General features: G+C 41.2%; 1 protein-coding gene across 1 annotated transcript; it reads left to right on the top strand.

Annotated features, from left to right (window-relative positions):
- Positions 1 to 302: 302 nt before the first annotated feature.
- On the top strand, positions 303 to 13,211 carry LOC106587940 (gamma-aminobutyric acid receptor-associated protein-like 2). Its single transcript, XM_045711713.1, has 4 exons — positions 303 to 601; positions 1,862 to 1,917; positions 9,348 to 9,520; positions 12,616 to 13,211. Exons 1-4 carry the CDS (start codon positions 568 to 570, stop codon positions 12,704 to 12,706), a joined length of 354 nt encoding a protein of 117 aa, XP_045567669.1. The 5' UTR covers positions 303 to 567; the 3' UTR covers positions 12,707 to 13,211.
- Positions 13,212 to 16,650: the final 3,439 nt, after the last annotated feature.

The raw sequence follows: 16,650 nt of genomic DNA on the forward strand, positions 1-16,650 counted from the left end.
ACCCTAAATCCTAACCCTTACCCTAAACTTAACCAGAACCCTTAGCTAACATTAACCATTTAAAATGTAAATTCAAAGGGGTAACGTCGAGTTGGAATGATCCAGAACAGCAAGTACCGTTTAAAAAAAAAAAAAGGAACGAAAGTAGACTGAGATCCTAGATATGTTCCAGAGATACAAACTCTGCACAGGCCGGCTCAGGTTGTAGCAGACTGTTAGCTACGTCTTTATCGTGATTGGACGTTAAACACCGAGGCGTTGTAAAGTGATCTGATATTCTGCGCAGCATGTGTGTCTCTGAACCGCACCCATTCGGATCAGCCTCCTTCCCACGCGATACGACGGTTCAGTCCCATAGTGACGTCATCGCCGGGGCAGCGCCGAGGCCGACTGAGACTTGTTTTGCTTACATTGTTGACGCGCTTGGTCAACATTTTTACATTGTTTTTGACTTTTAGGATACAGCAATAGCAATCTTTTTTGTTGTTTTGTTTTCACGGTCTGATTTCTCACCAACCCTCTACGATTTTACTGCGCGTCGAGCAAACTCTCCTGGAATCAGCCACCATGAAATGGATGTTCAAAGAGGATCATTCCCTGGGTAAGAGGGTTACTTGTTTCATAACAGGCAAATAACAAAATTGTCAAAATAGGAGCACATATGTATCTACTCTGCGTTCTTCTTTTTTTTTTAAATGGCAATTGCTGATCATGATTGGCTACTTTTCTGCACTAACATTGGCTGTGGTGGCCTAGCCGCTCAGATGCTGTTGAGTCCTTTGGTTACAAAATAACATCACGAAGTTAATCGAAATTGTATGTCGACGTCACTTAATGTCTTGTTCAAAAGACATTAGTCAAATATTACATACGGATTGGTTGTTTAATTGGCTAAATGTGCTTATGCGTTTTCATTTTGAATCCCCTCGTCGGGACATGTCGTTCCTATTGACATGACAACTGATATGATAGTGATATTGAAAGTAAATAGATCATATCAAATAGGACTAGGCCTATTCGTTCTAACAAACAGTTGGACAAATGTTGTCTCAATCATTCTTTGCTCCTGACGCATGTCATATCCCCTGAACATTAGGTTATTACTGTGATAACATTACAACGTTATATGGCTGAAATATGCTTACATAACATAGCAAAAACGATATATTTTAACAAAAGTCTCCTAAAAATATTATTCCAGAGTTTTCTTGGGTTTTCTTTTCCCTTTTATTACATATTTTGGATATAGGCCACACCTGTAATGACTTATGTGTTAGATTGACACATAGAGAAGTAGCCTAGAGGAGATATTGACGTATTTATCCCAGTGAATTGGCAGCTTTTGCCAGTGATTACCCAGAGTGCATCTGGTGTCCAACAGCTGCTCTGATGCCTGTGTATCTCGGTCATGTGACCTCTCGTCAAATGTTGATCCTCCTGTCACAGCCACCCAAGAGTGTGTGTTCCAAATGGAACCCTATTCCCTATATTGTGCACTACTTTTAACCAGAGCCTTGGATAAAAGTCGTGCACTACACAGGGAATAGGGGGGCATTTGGGACACAACTTGCTCTTTGGTGAACTGAGTAGGGCAGGGGGGCAACCCACCGGCCTGTTCTACTAATCTAAGCTGCTCTTAAGGTTCTTTATTAGCTGAATCAGCTGGTTTAGAGTAAAGGCTGGAGCAAAACGCCTGCCCTCCCTGTAGCTAGGAGGATTTGAAACATGTTGTATTACTGTACTGATGACAGTGTAACACCCTTCACAACATCTCTCAATCCGTCTCTGTTTTTCAACAGAATATCGGTGTATAGAGTGGGCCATTCATAACATCTCTCAATCCATCTCTTCTTCTCAACAGAACATCGGTGTATAGAGTCGGCCAAAATACGCAGCAAGTACCCAGATAGGGTTCCGGTGAGTGAGACGGGTTTTCACTGGGTGTGGATGTATTGTTGTACCTTTATTTGGACAGGGAGTCATGCTGAGACCAATGTCTCTTTTACAGATGAAAATAAACACATCAATATGAAATGCAAAACATATATATTACATTTACATTTATATTATTATTATTATATTACATTTACATATATACATAACACTATAATAGAAACTAAGCACATTCTTCAGTAAAATGGTCCTCAATCAGTCTGAATTGCCCTAGAGGCATATTATTCCAAGGAAGTTGCAAAAAACAAAAATTGATTTACCTAATTCTGTAGGGACGGAAGGAATGTCCATTTAGCCCTGAGCCCTGCTATGGTAACTCCTACGTCTAATGGTTATTAATGATATTAGGTACAGAGGGATTTTTAGGTAAAATAACTTTATATAGTGGTTCACGCATCGTTATAACATATTTATTACAATGTTACATTGAATTTATATGCCTGTCTAATCAGGCTGTAACGATTCACCGATGCACATCGGTCCCCAATTCAAATGTTTAAGATGCAAGTGGACCCCAAACCAATCCAAATGTAGCATAGCATGCATCGGTCAGAAAACATTAGGAATTGCCGGTTCACTTTTTTTCTTTTTTTGCATCATATTATATTCTTTCTAACTTCTGAAAATGCAGCTCATCATTCGTGTCAAATTGCATGTACAGAGCCTTCAGAAAGTATTCATACCCCCTGACTTATTCCACATTTTGTTGTTACAGCTTGAATACAAAATGTAATAATTTTTTTTTTTTATCTCACCCATCTACACACCGTACCCCATAATGTCAAAGTGAAAACATGTTTATTCTTTTTTCTAATTTAAAGGAAATAAAGACATACAGTGCATTCGGAAAGTATTCAGACCCCTTGACTTTTTACACATTTTGTTACGTTACAGCCTTTCTCTAAAATGGATTGAATTGTTTTTTTCCCCGTAAGTACAGTATTCACACCCCTGATTCAATACATATTGGAATCACGTTTGGCAGTGATTACAGCTGTGTGTCTTTCTGGGTAAGTCTCTGAGAGCTTTGCACACTTGAATTTTCAATATTTGCCCATTATTCTTTCAAAATTCTTCAAGCTCTGTCAAATTGGTTATTGATCATCGCTAGGCAACCATTTTTTGCCATAGATATTCAAGAAGATTTAGTCAAAACTGTAACTCGGCTTCTCACATTCACTCTCTTCCTGGTAAGCAACCCCAGTGTAGATTTGGCCTTGTGTTTTAGATTATTATCATGCTGAATGGTGAATTCATCTCCCAGTGTCTGGTGGAAAGCAGACTGAACCAGGTTTTCCTCTAGGATTTTGCCTGTGCTTAGTGCCATTCCATTTCTTTGTATCCTGAATAACTCCCTAGTCCTTAAAGATGACAAGCAAACATGATGCAGCCACCACTATGCTTGAGAATATGGAGAGTGGTTCTCAGTAATGTGTTGTATTGGATTTGCTCCAAACATAACAATTTGTATTCAGGACAAAAATGTGAATTGCTTTGGCACAGTTTTTGCAGTATTAGTTTAGTGCCTTGTTGCAAACAGGATGCATGTTTTGGAATAGTTTTATTCTCTACAGGCTTCCTTCTTTTCATTCTGTTAATTAGGTTATTATTGTGGAGTAACTACAATGTTGTTGATCCATCCTCAGTTTTCTCCTATCACAGCCATTAAACTCTGTAACTGTTTTAAAGTCCCTATTGGCCTCGTGTTGAAATCCCTGGGCAGTTTATTTCCTCTCCAGCAACTGCGTTTGGAAGGACGCCTGTAACTTTGTAGTGATGGGGTGTATTGATACACCATCCAACGTGTTATTAATAACTTCACCAAGCTCAAAGGGATATTCAATGTCTGATTATTTAAAAAAACAATAGGTGCCCTTCTTTGCTAGGTATTGGAAAACATCCCTGGTCTTTGTAGTTGAATCTGTGTTTGATATTCACTGCCCGACTGAGGGCCTTACAGATAATTTTGTTTTTATTTATTTTTATTTCACCTTTATTTAACCAGGTAGGCAAGTTGAGAACAAGTTCTCATTTACAATTGCGACCTGGCCAAGATAAAGCAAAGCAGTTTGACACATACAACAACACAGAGTTACACAAGGAGTAAAAACAAACATACAGTCAATAATAGAGTAGAAAAATAAGTCTATATACAATGTGAGCAAATGAGGTGAGATAAGGGAGGTAAAGGCAAAAAAGGCTATGGTGGCAAAGTAAATACAATATAGCAAGTAAAACACTGGAATGGTAGATTTGTAGTGGATGAAAGTGCAAAATAGAAATGTAACTAATGGGGTGCAAAGGAGCAAAATAAATAAATACAGTAGGGGAAGTGGTAGTTGTTTAGGCTAAATTATAGATGGGCTATGTACAGGTGCCGTGATCTGTGAGCTGCTCTGACAGCTGGTGCTTAAAGCTAGTGAGGAAGATAAGTGTTTCTAGTTTCAGAGATTTTTGTAGTTCGTTCCAGTCATTGGCAGCAGAGAACTGGAAGGAGAGGCGGCTGAAGGAGGAATTGGATTTGGGGGTAACCAGAGAGATATACCTGCTGGAGCACGTACTACAGGTGGGTGCTGCTATGGTGACCAGTGAGCTGAGATATGGGGGGACTTTACCTAGCAGGGTCTTGTAGATGACCTGGAGCCAGTGGGTTTGGCGACGAGTATGAAGCGAGGGCCAGCCAATGAGAGCGTACAGGTCGCAGTGGTGGGTAGTATATGGGGCTTTGGTGACAAAACGGATGGCACTGATAGACTGCATCCAGTTTATTGAGTAGGGTATTGGAGGCTATTTTGAAAATGACATCGTCGAAGATCGGTAGGATGGTCAGTTTTACGAGGGTATGTTTGGCAGCATGAGTGAAGGATGCTTTGTTGCGAAATAGGAAGCCAATTCTAGATTCAACTTTGGATTGGAGATGTTTGATGTGAGTCTGGAAGGAGAGTTTACAGTCTAACCAGACACCTAGGTATTTGTAGTTGTCCACATATTCTAAGTCAGAACCGTCCAGAGTAGTGATGCTGGACGGGCGGTCAGGTTCGGGCAGCGATCGGTTGAAGAGCATGCATTTAGTTTTACTTGTATATAAGAGCAGGTGGAGGCCACGGAAGGAGAGTTGTATGGCATTGAAGCTCGTCTGGAGGGTTGTTAACACAGTGTCCAAAGAAGGGCCAGAAGTATACAGAATGGTATCGTCTGCGTAGAGGTGGATCAGAGACTCACCAGCAGCAAGAGCGACATCATTGATGTATACAGAGAAAAGAGTTGGCCCAAGAATTGAACCCTGTGGCACCCCCATAGAGACTGCCAGAGGTCCGGACAACAGGCCATCCGATTTGACACATTGAACTCTATCAGAGAAGTAGTTGGAGAACCAGGCGAGGCAATCATTTGAGAAACCAAGGCTACTGAGTCTGCCGATAAGGATGTGGTGATTGACAGAGACGAAAGCCTTGGCCAGGTCAATTAATACGGCAGCACAGTATTGTTTCTTATCGATGGTGGTTCCGATATCATTTAGGACCTTGAGCGTGGCTGAGGTGCACCCATGACCAGCTCTGAAACCAGATTGCATAGCGGAGAAGGTGCGGTGGGATTCGAAATGGTCGGTAATCTGTTTGTTGACTTGGCTTTTGAAGACCTTAGAAAGGCAGGGTAGGATAGATATAGGTCTGTAGCAGTTTGGGTCAAGAGTGTCCCCCCCTTTGAAGAGGGGGATGACCGCAGCTGCTTTCCAATCTTTGGGAATCTCAGACGACACGAAAGAGAGGTTGAACAGGCTAGTAATAGGGGTTGCAACAATTTTGGCAGATAATTCTAGAATTGATTGTCTAGCCCGGCTGATTTGTAGGGGTCCAGATTTTGCAGCTCTTTCAGAACATCAGCTGACTGGATTTGGGAGAAGGAGAAATGGGGAAGGCTTGGGCGAGTTGCTGTGGGGGGTGCAGTGCTGTTGACCGGGGTAGGGGTAGCCAGGTGGAAAGCATGGCCAGCCGTAGAAAAATGCTTATTGAAATTCTCAGTTGTAGTGGATTTATCGGTGGTGACAGAGTTTCCTATCCTCAGTGCAGTGGGCAGCTGGGATGAGGTGTTCTTATTCTCCATGGACTTTACAGTGTCCCAGAACTTTTTTGAGTTTGTGTTGGAGGAAGCAAATTTCTGCTTGAAAAAGCTAGCCTTGGCTTTTCTAACTGCCTGTGTATATTGGTTTCTAACTTCCCTGAAAAGTTGCATATCACGGGGGGCTGTTCGATGCTAATGCAGAACGCCACAGGATGTTTTTGTGTTGGTTAAGGGCAGTCAGGTCTGGAGAGAACCAAGGGCTATATCTGTTCCTGGTTCTAAATTTCTTGAAAGGGGCATGCTTATTTAAGATGGTGAGGAAGGCATTTAAAAAAAATAACCACGCATCCTCTACTGACGGGATGAGGTCAATATCCTTCCAGGATACCAGGGCCAGGTCGATTAGAAAGGCTTGCTCGCTGAAGTGTTTCAGGGAGCGTTTGACAGTGATGAGTGGAGGTCGTTTGACCGCTGACCCATTACGGATGCAGGCAATGAGGCAGTGATCGCTGAGATCTTGGTTGAAAACAGCAGAGGTGTATTTAGAGGGCAAGTTGGTTAGGACGATATCTATGAGGGTGCCCGTGTTTACGGCTTTGGGGTGTTACCTGGTAGGTTCATTGATAATTTGTGTGAGATTGAGGGCATCAAGCTTAGATTGTAGGATGGCTGGGGTGTTAAGCATGTCCCAGTTTAGGTCACCTAGCAGCACGAGCTCTGAAGATAGATGGGGGGCAATCAGTTCACATATGGTGTCCAGAGCACAGCTGGGGGCAGAAGGTGGGATACAGAGATGAGGTAGTCATTCAAAAATCATGTTAAACACTATTATTGCACACAATGAGTCCATGCAACTTATTATGTGAATTGTTAAGCACATTGTTCCTCCTGAACTTATTTAGGCTAGCCAGTAAAGGGGTACTTATTGACTCAAGCCATTTCAGCTTTTAATTAAAAAAATATATATTTCGAAAAACATAATTCCACTTTGACATTATGGGTTATTGTGTGTAGGCCAGTGACAACATCTCTATTTAATCTATTTTAACTTCAGGCTGTAAGACAACACATTTTGGAAAAAGTCAAGGGGAGCAAATACTTTCTGAAATGACTGTAACTGCCAAGCTGTGCACTGTGCCCCGTGTGTTTTGTTACTGCACTATCGTTCTAAGGTTAAGTTTAGACATTAACTCAGAAATTCTTAAGGTTAGGCATTAAGGTTTTGGATAGGCTTAAAACAAAAAGATAAAACAACTTTCTATTGCTGGATTTGAACATGCAACCTTTAGAACCAGAGGTAGATGCTTAAGGTATGCCCCATCCACAACACCCTTAGCAAAACCAAAGCCTTCTTGAAGGTGACAGCGCTCACCGTTGCCGCCCTAGTGGCTGGTTTCCACGTCATCTCCTGACGTCCTCAGACATGGATAGACATCAAATACTGACTTGTATCACGGGTGACCTGGCTGGATAGTAGGCTTTATTAGTTGAGGGACAACCTATGTCATTTGCTAGTTATTGTCATCTATCCGCTGTTGAAAAATTCATCAGCAAAACATGGAAAGTTAATTAGTGGGTGATGGTGATTTCAGGACTAAAGTAGGGAGACAAATCAGGCTACAATGCCCCCCCCCCCCTAATCTGATAGTGGTAGATGCCTAGTCTCCCTTATGGCTCAGATCAGGTGCCTACATAGTACATACATCATTTATGCACACACACACACACACACACACACACACACACACACACACACACACACACACACACACACACACACACACAGATCCAGATCAGAGAGAGCCCAGCTCGTTTAATAAACCTTTTTTTTTTTTAACTAGGCAAGTCAGTTAAGAACAAATTCTTATTTATAACGACGGCCTACACCGGCCGAACCCGGATGACGCTGAGCCAATTGTGCACCGCCCTATGGGACTCCCAATCACAGCCGGATGTGATTCAGCCTGGATTCAAACCAGGGACTGTAGTATTCGTCTCTTGCACTGAGATGCAGTGCCTTAGACCGCGGCACCATCAGCAGCAGATTTTTAATTCAGAATGGAAAATGAATGTGTTTTTATGCAACAAATTATAATCCCCCGAACCAAATCGCACCGAATCGTTTCAAACTAAAACGTATGGTTCCTCTATGGTGTTGGAGCCCCTGTATCTAGATACATATGGTTCCTCTATGGTTTTGGAGTCCCTGTATCTAGATACATATGGTTCCTCTATGGTGTTGGAGCCCCTGTATCTAGATACATATGGTTCCTCTATGGTTTTGGAGTCCCTGTATCTAGATACATATGGTTCCTCTATGGTGTTGGAGCCCCTGTATCTAGATACATATGGTTCCTCTATGGTGTTGGAGCCCCTGTATCTAGATACATATGGTTCATCTATAGTGTTGGAGTCCCTGCATCTAGAAACATATGGTTCCTCTATGGTGTTGGAGTCCCTGTATCTAGATACATATGGTTCCTCTATGGTGTTGGAGTCCCTGTATCTAGATACATATGGTTCCTCTATGGTGTTGGAGCCCCTGTATCTAGATACATATGGTTCATCTATGGTGTTGGAGTCCCTGTATTTAGAAACATATGGTTCCTCTATGGTGTTGGAGTCCCTGTATCTAGATACATATGGTTCCTCTATGGTGTTGGAGTCCCTGTATCTAGATACATATGGTTCCTCTATGGTGTTGGAGTCCCTGTATCTAGATACATATGGTTCCTCTATGGTGTTGGAGTCCCTGTATCTAGATACATATGGTTCCTCTATGGTGTTGGAGTCCCTGTATCTAGATACATATGGTTCCTCTATGGTGTTGGAGTCCCTGTATCTAGATACATATGGTTCCTCTATGGTGTTGGAGCCCCTGTATCTAGATACATATGGTTCCTCTATGGTTTTGGAGTCCCTGTATCTAGATACATATGGTTCCTCTATGGTTTTGGAGTCCCTGTATCTAGATACATATGGTTCCTCTATGGTGTTGGAGTCCCTGTATCTAGATACATATGGTTCCTCTATGGTGTTGGAGTCCCTGTATCTAGATACATATGGTTCCTCTATGGTGTTGGAGTCCCTGTATCTAGATACATATGGTTCCTCTATGGTGTTGGAGCCCCTGTATCTAGATGCATATGGTTCCTCTATGGTGTTGGAGCCCCTGTATCTAGATGTGTATCGAATCGTCTTGATTGGGAAAGATGCACATCCCTACGCTGTCATATTTTTCAGTTCAGTAAATCTTTATTGTTCCAGGAGGGGAATTTATGTAAACACTATAAACATCCAATATGACATGACTCTGTGTTGTCTGTTTGTAGGTGATCGTGGAGAAGGTGTCTGGATCTCAGATTGTGGACATCGACAAGAGGAAGTATTTGGTGCCCTCTGACATCACGGTGGCCCAGTTCATGTGGATCATCAGGAAACGCATCCAGCTGCCGTCGGAGAAGGCCATCTTCCTCTTCGTTGATAAGACCGTGCCTCAGTCCAGGTCGGAACTCTAAGCACTCAGTGGAACAATCTGAAATGGCACTTTAGAAACAATATTTCCCCAAGTTAAATAGATAAAACACTGCTTTTAGCCACTGATGTTGTCAGACACTGACCACACAGGGCAAATATACTAGAGGCTTGGTTTAACCAGGTTAACCTGGGACATGAGTTATAAATATAGACAAGCTGGTGGGTTAACCTGGGACATGAGTTATAGATATAGACAACCTGGGTTAGAACTGGGTTAACCTGGGACATGAGTTAAAGATCTAGACAAGCTGGTGAGTTAACCTGGGACATGAGTTATAGATATAGACAAGCTGGTGGGTTAACCTGGGACATGAATTATAGATATAGACAAGCTGGTGGGTTAACCAGGAACATGAGTTATAGATATAGACAGGCTGGTGGGTTAACCTGGGACATGAGTTATAGATATAGACAAGCTGGTGGGTTAACCAGGGACATGAGTTATAGATATAGACAAGCTGGTGGGTTAACCAGGGACATGAGTTATAGATATAGACAAGCTGGTGGGTTAACCAGGGACATGAGTTATAGATATAGAGAAGCTGGTGGGTTAACCTGGGACATGAGTTATAGATATAGACAAGCTGATGGTTTAACCTGGGACATGAGTTATAGATATAGACAAGCTGGTGGGTTAACCTGGGACATGAGTTATAGATATAGACAAGCTGATGGGTTAACCTGGGACATGAGTTATAGATATAGACAAGCTGATGGGTTAACCTGGGACATGAGTTATAGATATAGACAAGCTCACACACCAGCTGCTCTAAAGGGATTTATTCTGGTACCAATGGCAACAATGTTGATACAGGAATATGAACCCCACTCCTCATGGGTTCATAGTTTGACCTCAATGCCTTTTGTCTCTTCCTCAATAAGACACAGCATCCAGGTCCTGGTCTGAACCCATGGATACTAGTGGCTGCTCCCACAGGATATCCTTTAGCTTTAGTTATACACAAATACAGTGCATTCGGAAAAGTATTCAGACCCTTGACTTTTTCTACAGTTTGTTACATTTACAGCCTTATTCCAAAATTGATAAAATAGTTTGTTTTCCCTCATCAAGCTACACACAATACCCCATAATGACAAAGCTATGAGGTTTTGTTAGAAATTTTCGCTAATTTATCAAAAATAAGTATTTGAAATAAGTATTCAGACCCTTTACTCAGTACTTGTTGAAGCACCTTTGGCAGTGATTACAGCATCGAGTCTTCTTGGGTATGACACTACAAACTTGGCACACCTATATTTGGGGAGTTTCTCCCATTCTTCTCTGCAGATTCTCTTATGCTCTGTCAGGTTGGATGGGTAGCATCGCTGCACAGCTATTTCAGGTCTCTCCAGAGATGTTCGATCGGGTTCATGTCCGGGCTCTGGCTGGGCCACTCAATGACATTCAGAGACTTGTCCCGAAGCCACTCCTGCTTTGTTTTGACTGTGTGCTTAGGGATGTTGTCCTGTTGGAAGTTGAACCTTCATCCCAGTCTGAGGTCCTGAGTACGCTGGAGAAGGTTTTCATCAACGATCTCTCTGTACTTTGCCTCAATTCTGACTAGTCAGTCTCCCAGTCCCTGCTTCTGAAAAACATCCCCACAGCATGTTGCTGCCACCACCATTCTACACCGTAGGGATGGTGCCAGGTTTCCGCCAGACATGATGCTTGGCATTCAGGCCAAATCTTGGTTTCATCAGACCAAAGAATCATTTTTCTCATGGTCTGAGAGTCTTTAAGTGCCTTTTGTCAAACTCCAAGCGGGCTATCATGTGCCTTTTACTGAGGAGTGGCTTCAGTCTGGCCACTCTACCATAAAGGCCTGATTGGTGGAGTGCTGCAGAGATGGTTGTCCTTCTGGAAGGTTCTCCCATCTCCACAGGGGAACTCTAAAGCTCTGTCAGAGTGACCATTGGGTTCTTGGTCACCTCCCAGACCAAAGCCCTTCTCCCTGCCGATTGCTCAGTTTGGCTGGGCAGCCAGTTCTAGGTGTCTTGGTGGTTCCAAACTTCTTCAATTTAAGAATGAAGGAGGCCTCTGTGTTCTTGGGGACCGTCAATGCTGCAGACGTTTTTTTTGTACCCTTCCTCAGATCTGTGCCTCGATACAATCCTGTCTCGGAGCTCTATGGACAATTCCTTTGACCTCATGGCTTGGTTTTTGCTCTGACATGCACTGTCAACTGTGGGACCTTTTACAGACAGGTGTGTGCCTTTACAAATTATGTCCAATCAATTGAATTTACCACAAGTGGACTCCAATCAAGTTGTAGAAACATCTCATGGATGATCAATGGAAACAGGATGCACCTGAGCTCAATTTGGAGTCTCATAGCAAAGGATCTGAATACTTATGTAAATACGTTTTCATACATTTCTAAAAACCTGTTTTTACTTGGTGGCGTTATGGGGTATTGTGTGTAGATTGATGAGTATGTTTTTATTTGATTTAATCCATTTTAGAATAAGTCTGTAACATAACAAAATGTGGAAAAAGTCAAGGGGTCTAAATTCTTTCTGAATGCGCTGTAAATGAAGGCCGATATTCAATCTGGTCCATGTTAGATCCACGTTCTAGCATCCTTAAAGGTTTATTCAGACTGAGCCATCAAGGCGATCTCAGCAAACGTTGGGTAAAATGCCTTTTTAAAAGCCACATTGTCAGCTGTCCAACAGCCCGCTGCTCTATGAATTGAATCTCTGCCTAAAGCTTTATTAGTGTCGTATCAACACAACAGCAGTAAACAATGAACAGACATTACCAAACAGCCTGTAGATGATTCTAGTCATTCTACTGGTATTTCAGATACATCACTTCATTCTGTTGATGGTGACTAAACACTAAGCAGCATTTAGACCTACTGCTACATTCCATCCCCTCTGTTCACTTGAGTAGTATGTTGGGTATGTCCCAAACGGCACCCTACTCCCTACATAGTGCACTACATTTGACCAGAGCCCTATGGGAGCCATGTATAGGGAATAGGTTGGCATTTGGGCCGCAGTCTGTTTACTTCTCCCATTTCCTCCTTCTCTCTGTGTTTGTTGTGACTCCCGTTGCAGCATCACCATGGGACAGCTGTACGAGAAGGAGAAGGACGAGGATGGCTTTTTATACGTGGCGTACAGCGGAGAGAACACCTTCGGTGTCTAGACCCACCATCGTCATCATCATAAGCCTTACTTACGACAGAATACAACACCTGGCCACCACCCACCACCCTAACTCACACCCCACCCCTGGGAGAAGCCCTGGGAAACCCCAGAGAAATGAAGTGAAATAAATAGATGAAGAGAGTGATCAGTTGAGTGAGAACCACCATGATGATGAGTGTCACCAGTCTGTCTAATCTATTCCTGCACATGTTGTATCAATGCTGTACACATTCATTTATGAATATGTTTATTATTATTATTATTTTGATGTTATGTATAGTGATACAAATTGGAATGACTGTTTTGTTTGATGTTTTGTGCTTTACTTTAGTTTAGGTGCTTTTCATTTTTTAATTTTTTTCATTCGTGAAATAATATTTTTGTTTGTTTTAAAGTTTCACTTTTAGTTTGGCTTTTATCCTTGAAGATTTATATTTCAAATAATTTTAACTATTTGAACGGTAAGGTAGCTGGAAGACCTAACCAATAAAAAATGTGAATGATCCTTGTGTTTTTATTGAACAACACCAGGATTCTTCCACTTTGGTCCTGGAGAACAACTGTTTGAATGTTTTGATCCAGCCCTAAAGTAACACAGACTGTTATTAAACAGGTTAAACAAGTTAAATAAAGGTTCAATAAAAAATAACAGACTGTTATTACAGCATTATACTAGCTCATAAAGTAACAGACTGTTATTACAGCATTATACCAGTTAATAAATTAACAGACTGTTATTACAGCATTATACCAGTTCATAAATTAACAGACTGTTATTACAGCATTATACCAGTTTATAAAGTAAAAGACTGTTATTACAGCATTATACCAGTTTATAAAGTAACAGACTGTTATTACAGCATTATACCAGTTCATAAAGTAACAGACTGTTATTACAGCATTATACCAGTTCATAAAGTAACAGACTTATTACAGCATTATACCAGTTAATAAAGTAACAGACTGTTATTACAGCATTATATCAGTTAATAAAGTAACACAGACTGTTATTACAGCATTATATCAGTTAATAAAGTAACACAGACTGTTATTACAGCATTATACCAGTTCATAAAGTAACAGACTGTTATTACAGCATTATACCAGTTAATAAAGTAACAGACTGTTATACAGAATTATACCAGTTAATAAAGTAACAGACTGTTATTACAGCATTATACCAGTTCATAAAGTAACAGACTGTTATTACAGCATTATACCAGTTAATAAAGTAACAGACTGTTATTACAGCATTATACCAGTTAATAAAGTAACACAGACTGTGTTATTACAGCATTATACCAGTTCATAAAGTAACAGACTTATTACAGCATTATACCAGTTAATAAAGTAACAGACTGTTATTACAGCATTATATCAGTTAATAAAGTAACACAGACTGTTATTACAGCATTATATCAGTTAATAAAGTAACACAGACTGTTATTACAGCATTATACAAGTTCATAAAGTAACAGACTGTTATTACAGCATTATACCAGTTCATAAAGTAACAGACTTATTACAGCATTATACCAGTTAATAAAGTAACAGACTGTTATTACAGCATTATATCAGTTAATAAAGTAACACAGACTGTTATTACAGCATTATATCAGTTAATAAAGTAACACAGACTGTTATTACAGCATTATACCAGTTCATAAAGTAACAGACTGTTATTACAGCATTATACCAGTTAATAAAGTAACAGACTGTTATACAGAATTATACCAGTTAATAAAGTAACAGACTGTTATTACAGCATTATACCAGTTCATAAAGTAACAGACTGATATTACAGCATTATACCAGTTCATAAAGTAACAGACTGTTATTACAGCATTATACCAGTTCATAAAGTAACAGACTGTTATTACAGCATTATACCAGTTCATAAAGTAACACAGACTGGGTTATTACAGCATTATACCAGTTCATAAAGTAACAGACTGTTATTACAGCATTATACCAGTTCATAAAGTAACAGACTGTTATTACAGCATTATACCAGTTAATAAAGTAACAGACTGTTATTACAGCATTATACCAGTTCATAAAGTAACAGACTGTTATTACAGAATTATACCAGTTCATAAAGTAACAGACTGTTATTACAGCATTATACCAGTTCATAAAGTAACAGACTGTTATTACAGAATTATACCAGTTCATAAAGTAACAGACTGTTATTACAGCATTATACCAGTTAATAAAGTAACAGACTATTATTACAGAATTATACCAGTTCATAAAGTAACAGACTGTTATTACAGCATTATACCAGTTAATAAAGTAACAGACTGTTATTACAGCATTATACCAGTTAATAAAGTAACACAGACTGTGTTATTACAGCATTATACCAGTTCATAAAGTAACAGACTTATTACAGCATTATACCAGTTAATAAAGTAACAGACTGTTATTACAGCATTATATCAGTTAATAAAGTAACACAGACTGTTATTACAGCATTATATCAGTTAATAAAGTAACACAGACTGTTATTACAGACTGTTAGCCTCCCTACACTGGCTTCCTGTTAAGGCAAGGGCTGATTTCAAGGTTTTACTGCTAACCTACAAAGCATTACATGGGCTTGCTCCTACCTATCTTTCCGATTTGGTCCTGCCGTACATACCTACACGTACGCTACGGTCACAAGACGCAGGCCTCCTAATTGTCCCTAGAATTTCTAAGCAAACGGCTGGAGGTAGGGCTTTCTCCTATAGAGCTCCATTTTTATGGAATGGTCTGCCTACCAATGTGAGAGACGCAGACTCAGTCTCAACCTTTAAGTCTTTACTGAAGACTTATCTCTTCAGTAGGTCCTATGATTAAGTATAGTCTGGCCCAGGAGTGTGAAGGTGAACGGAAAGGCTGGAGCAACGAACCGCCCTTGCTGTCTCTGCCTTGCCGGTTCCCCTCTTTCCACTGGGATTCTCTGCCTCTAACCCTTTTACAGAGGCTGAGTCACTGGCCTACTGGTGTTCTTCCATGCCGTCCATGGGAGGGGTGCGTCACTTGAGTGGGTTGAGTCACTGACGTGGTCTTCCTGTCTGGGTTGGCGCCCCCCCCTTGGGTTGTGCCATGGCGGAGATCGTTGTGGGCTATACTCGGCCTTGTCTTAGGACGGTAAGTTGGTGGTTGGAGACATCCCTCTAGTGGTGTGGGGGCTGTGCTTTGGCAAAGTGGGTGGGGTTATATCCTGCCTGTTTGGCCCTGTCCGGGGTATCATCGGATGGGGCCACAGTGTCTTCTGATCCCTCCTGTCTCAGCCTCCAGTATTTATGCTGCAGTAGTTTATGTGTCGGGGGGCTAGGGTCAGTCTGTTACATCTGGAGTATTTCTCTTGTCTTATCCGGTGTCCTGTGTGTATTTAAATATGCTCTCTCTAATTCTCTCTTTCTCTCTTTCTGTCTTTCTCTCGGAGGACCTGAGCCCTAGGACCATGCCTCAGGACTACCTGGTATGATGACTCCTTGCTGTCCCCAGTCCACCTGGCCGTGCTGCTGCTCCAGTTTCAACTGTTCTGCCTGCGGCTATGGAACCCTGACCTGTTCACCGGACGTGCTTGTTGCACCCTCGACAACTACTATGATTATTATTATTTGACCATGCTGGTCATTTATGAACATTTTAACATTTTAACATTTTGACCATGTTCTGTTTTAATATCCACCCTGCACAGCCAGAAGAGGACTGGCCACCCCTCATAGCCTGGTTCCTCTCTAGGTTTCTTCCTAGGTTTTTGGCCTTTCTAGGGAGTTTTTCCTAGGGGAGTTTTTCCTAGCCACCGTGCTTCTTTCACATGCTTTGCTTGCTGTTTGGGGTTTTAGGCTGGGTTTCTGTACAGCACTTTGAGAATATCAGCTGATGTACGAAGGGCTATATAAAAATAAATTTGATTTGATTTGATTTTGATATTACAGCATTATA

Source organism: Salmo salar, unplaced genomic scaffold (genome assembly GCF_905237065.1).
Source record: "Salmo salar unplaced genomic scaffold, Ssal_v3.1, whole genome shotgun sequence".
Classification (NCBI taxonomy): domain Eukaryota; kingdom Metazoa; phylum Chordata; class Actinopteri; order Salmoniformes; family Salmonidae; genus Salmo; species Salmo salar.

Bases quoted from the DNA above. Each gene is read 5' to 3' on its own strand.
- LOC106587940 (XM_045711713.1), top strand. From the start codon at position 568: ATGAAATGGATGTTCAAAGAGGATCATTCCCTGG. The intron at 1,918-9,347 runs GTGAGTGAGACG...GTCTGTTTGTAG, and splicing joins AGTACCCAGATAGGGTTCCG to GTGATCGTGGAGAAGGTGTC. The intron at 9,521-12,615 runs GTCGGAACTCTA...CTCCCGTTGCAG, and splicing joins AAGACCGTGCCTCAGTCCAG to CATCACCATGGGACAGCTGT.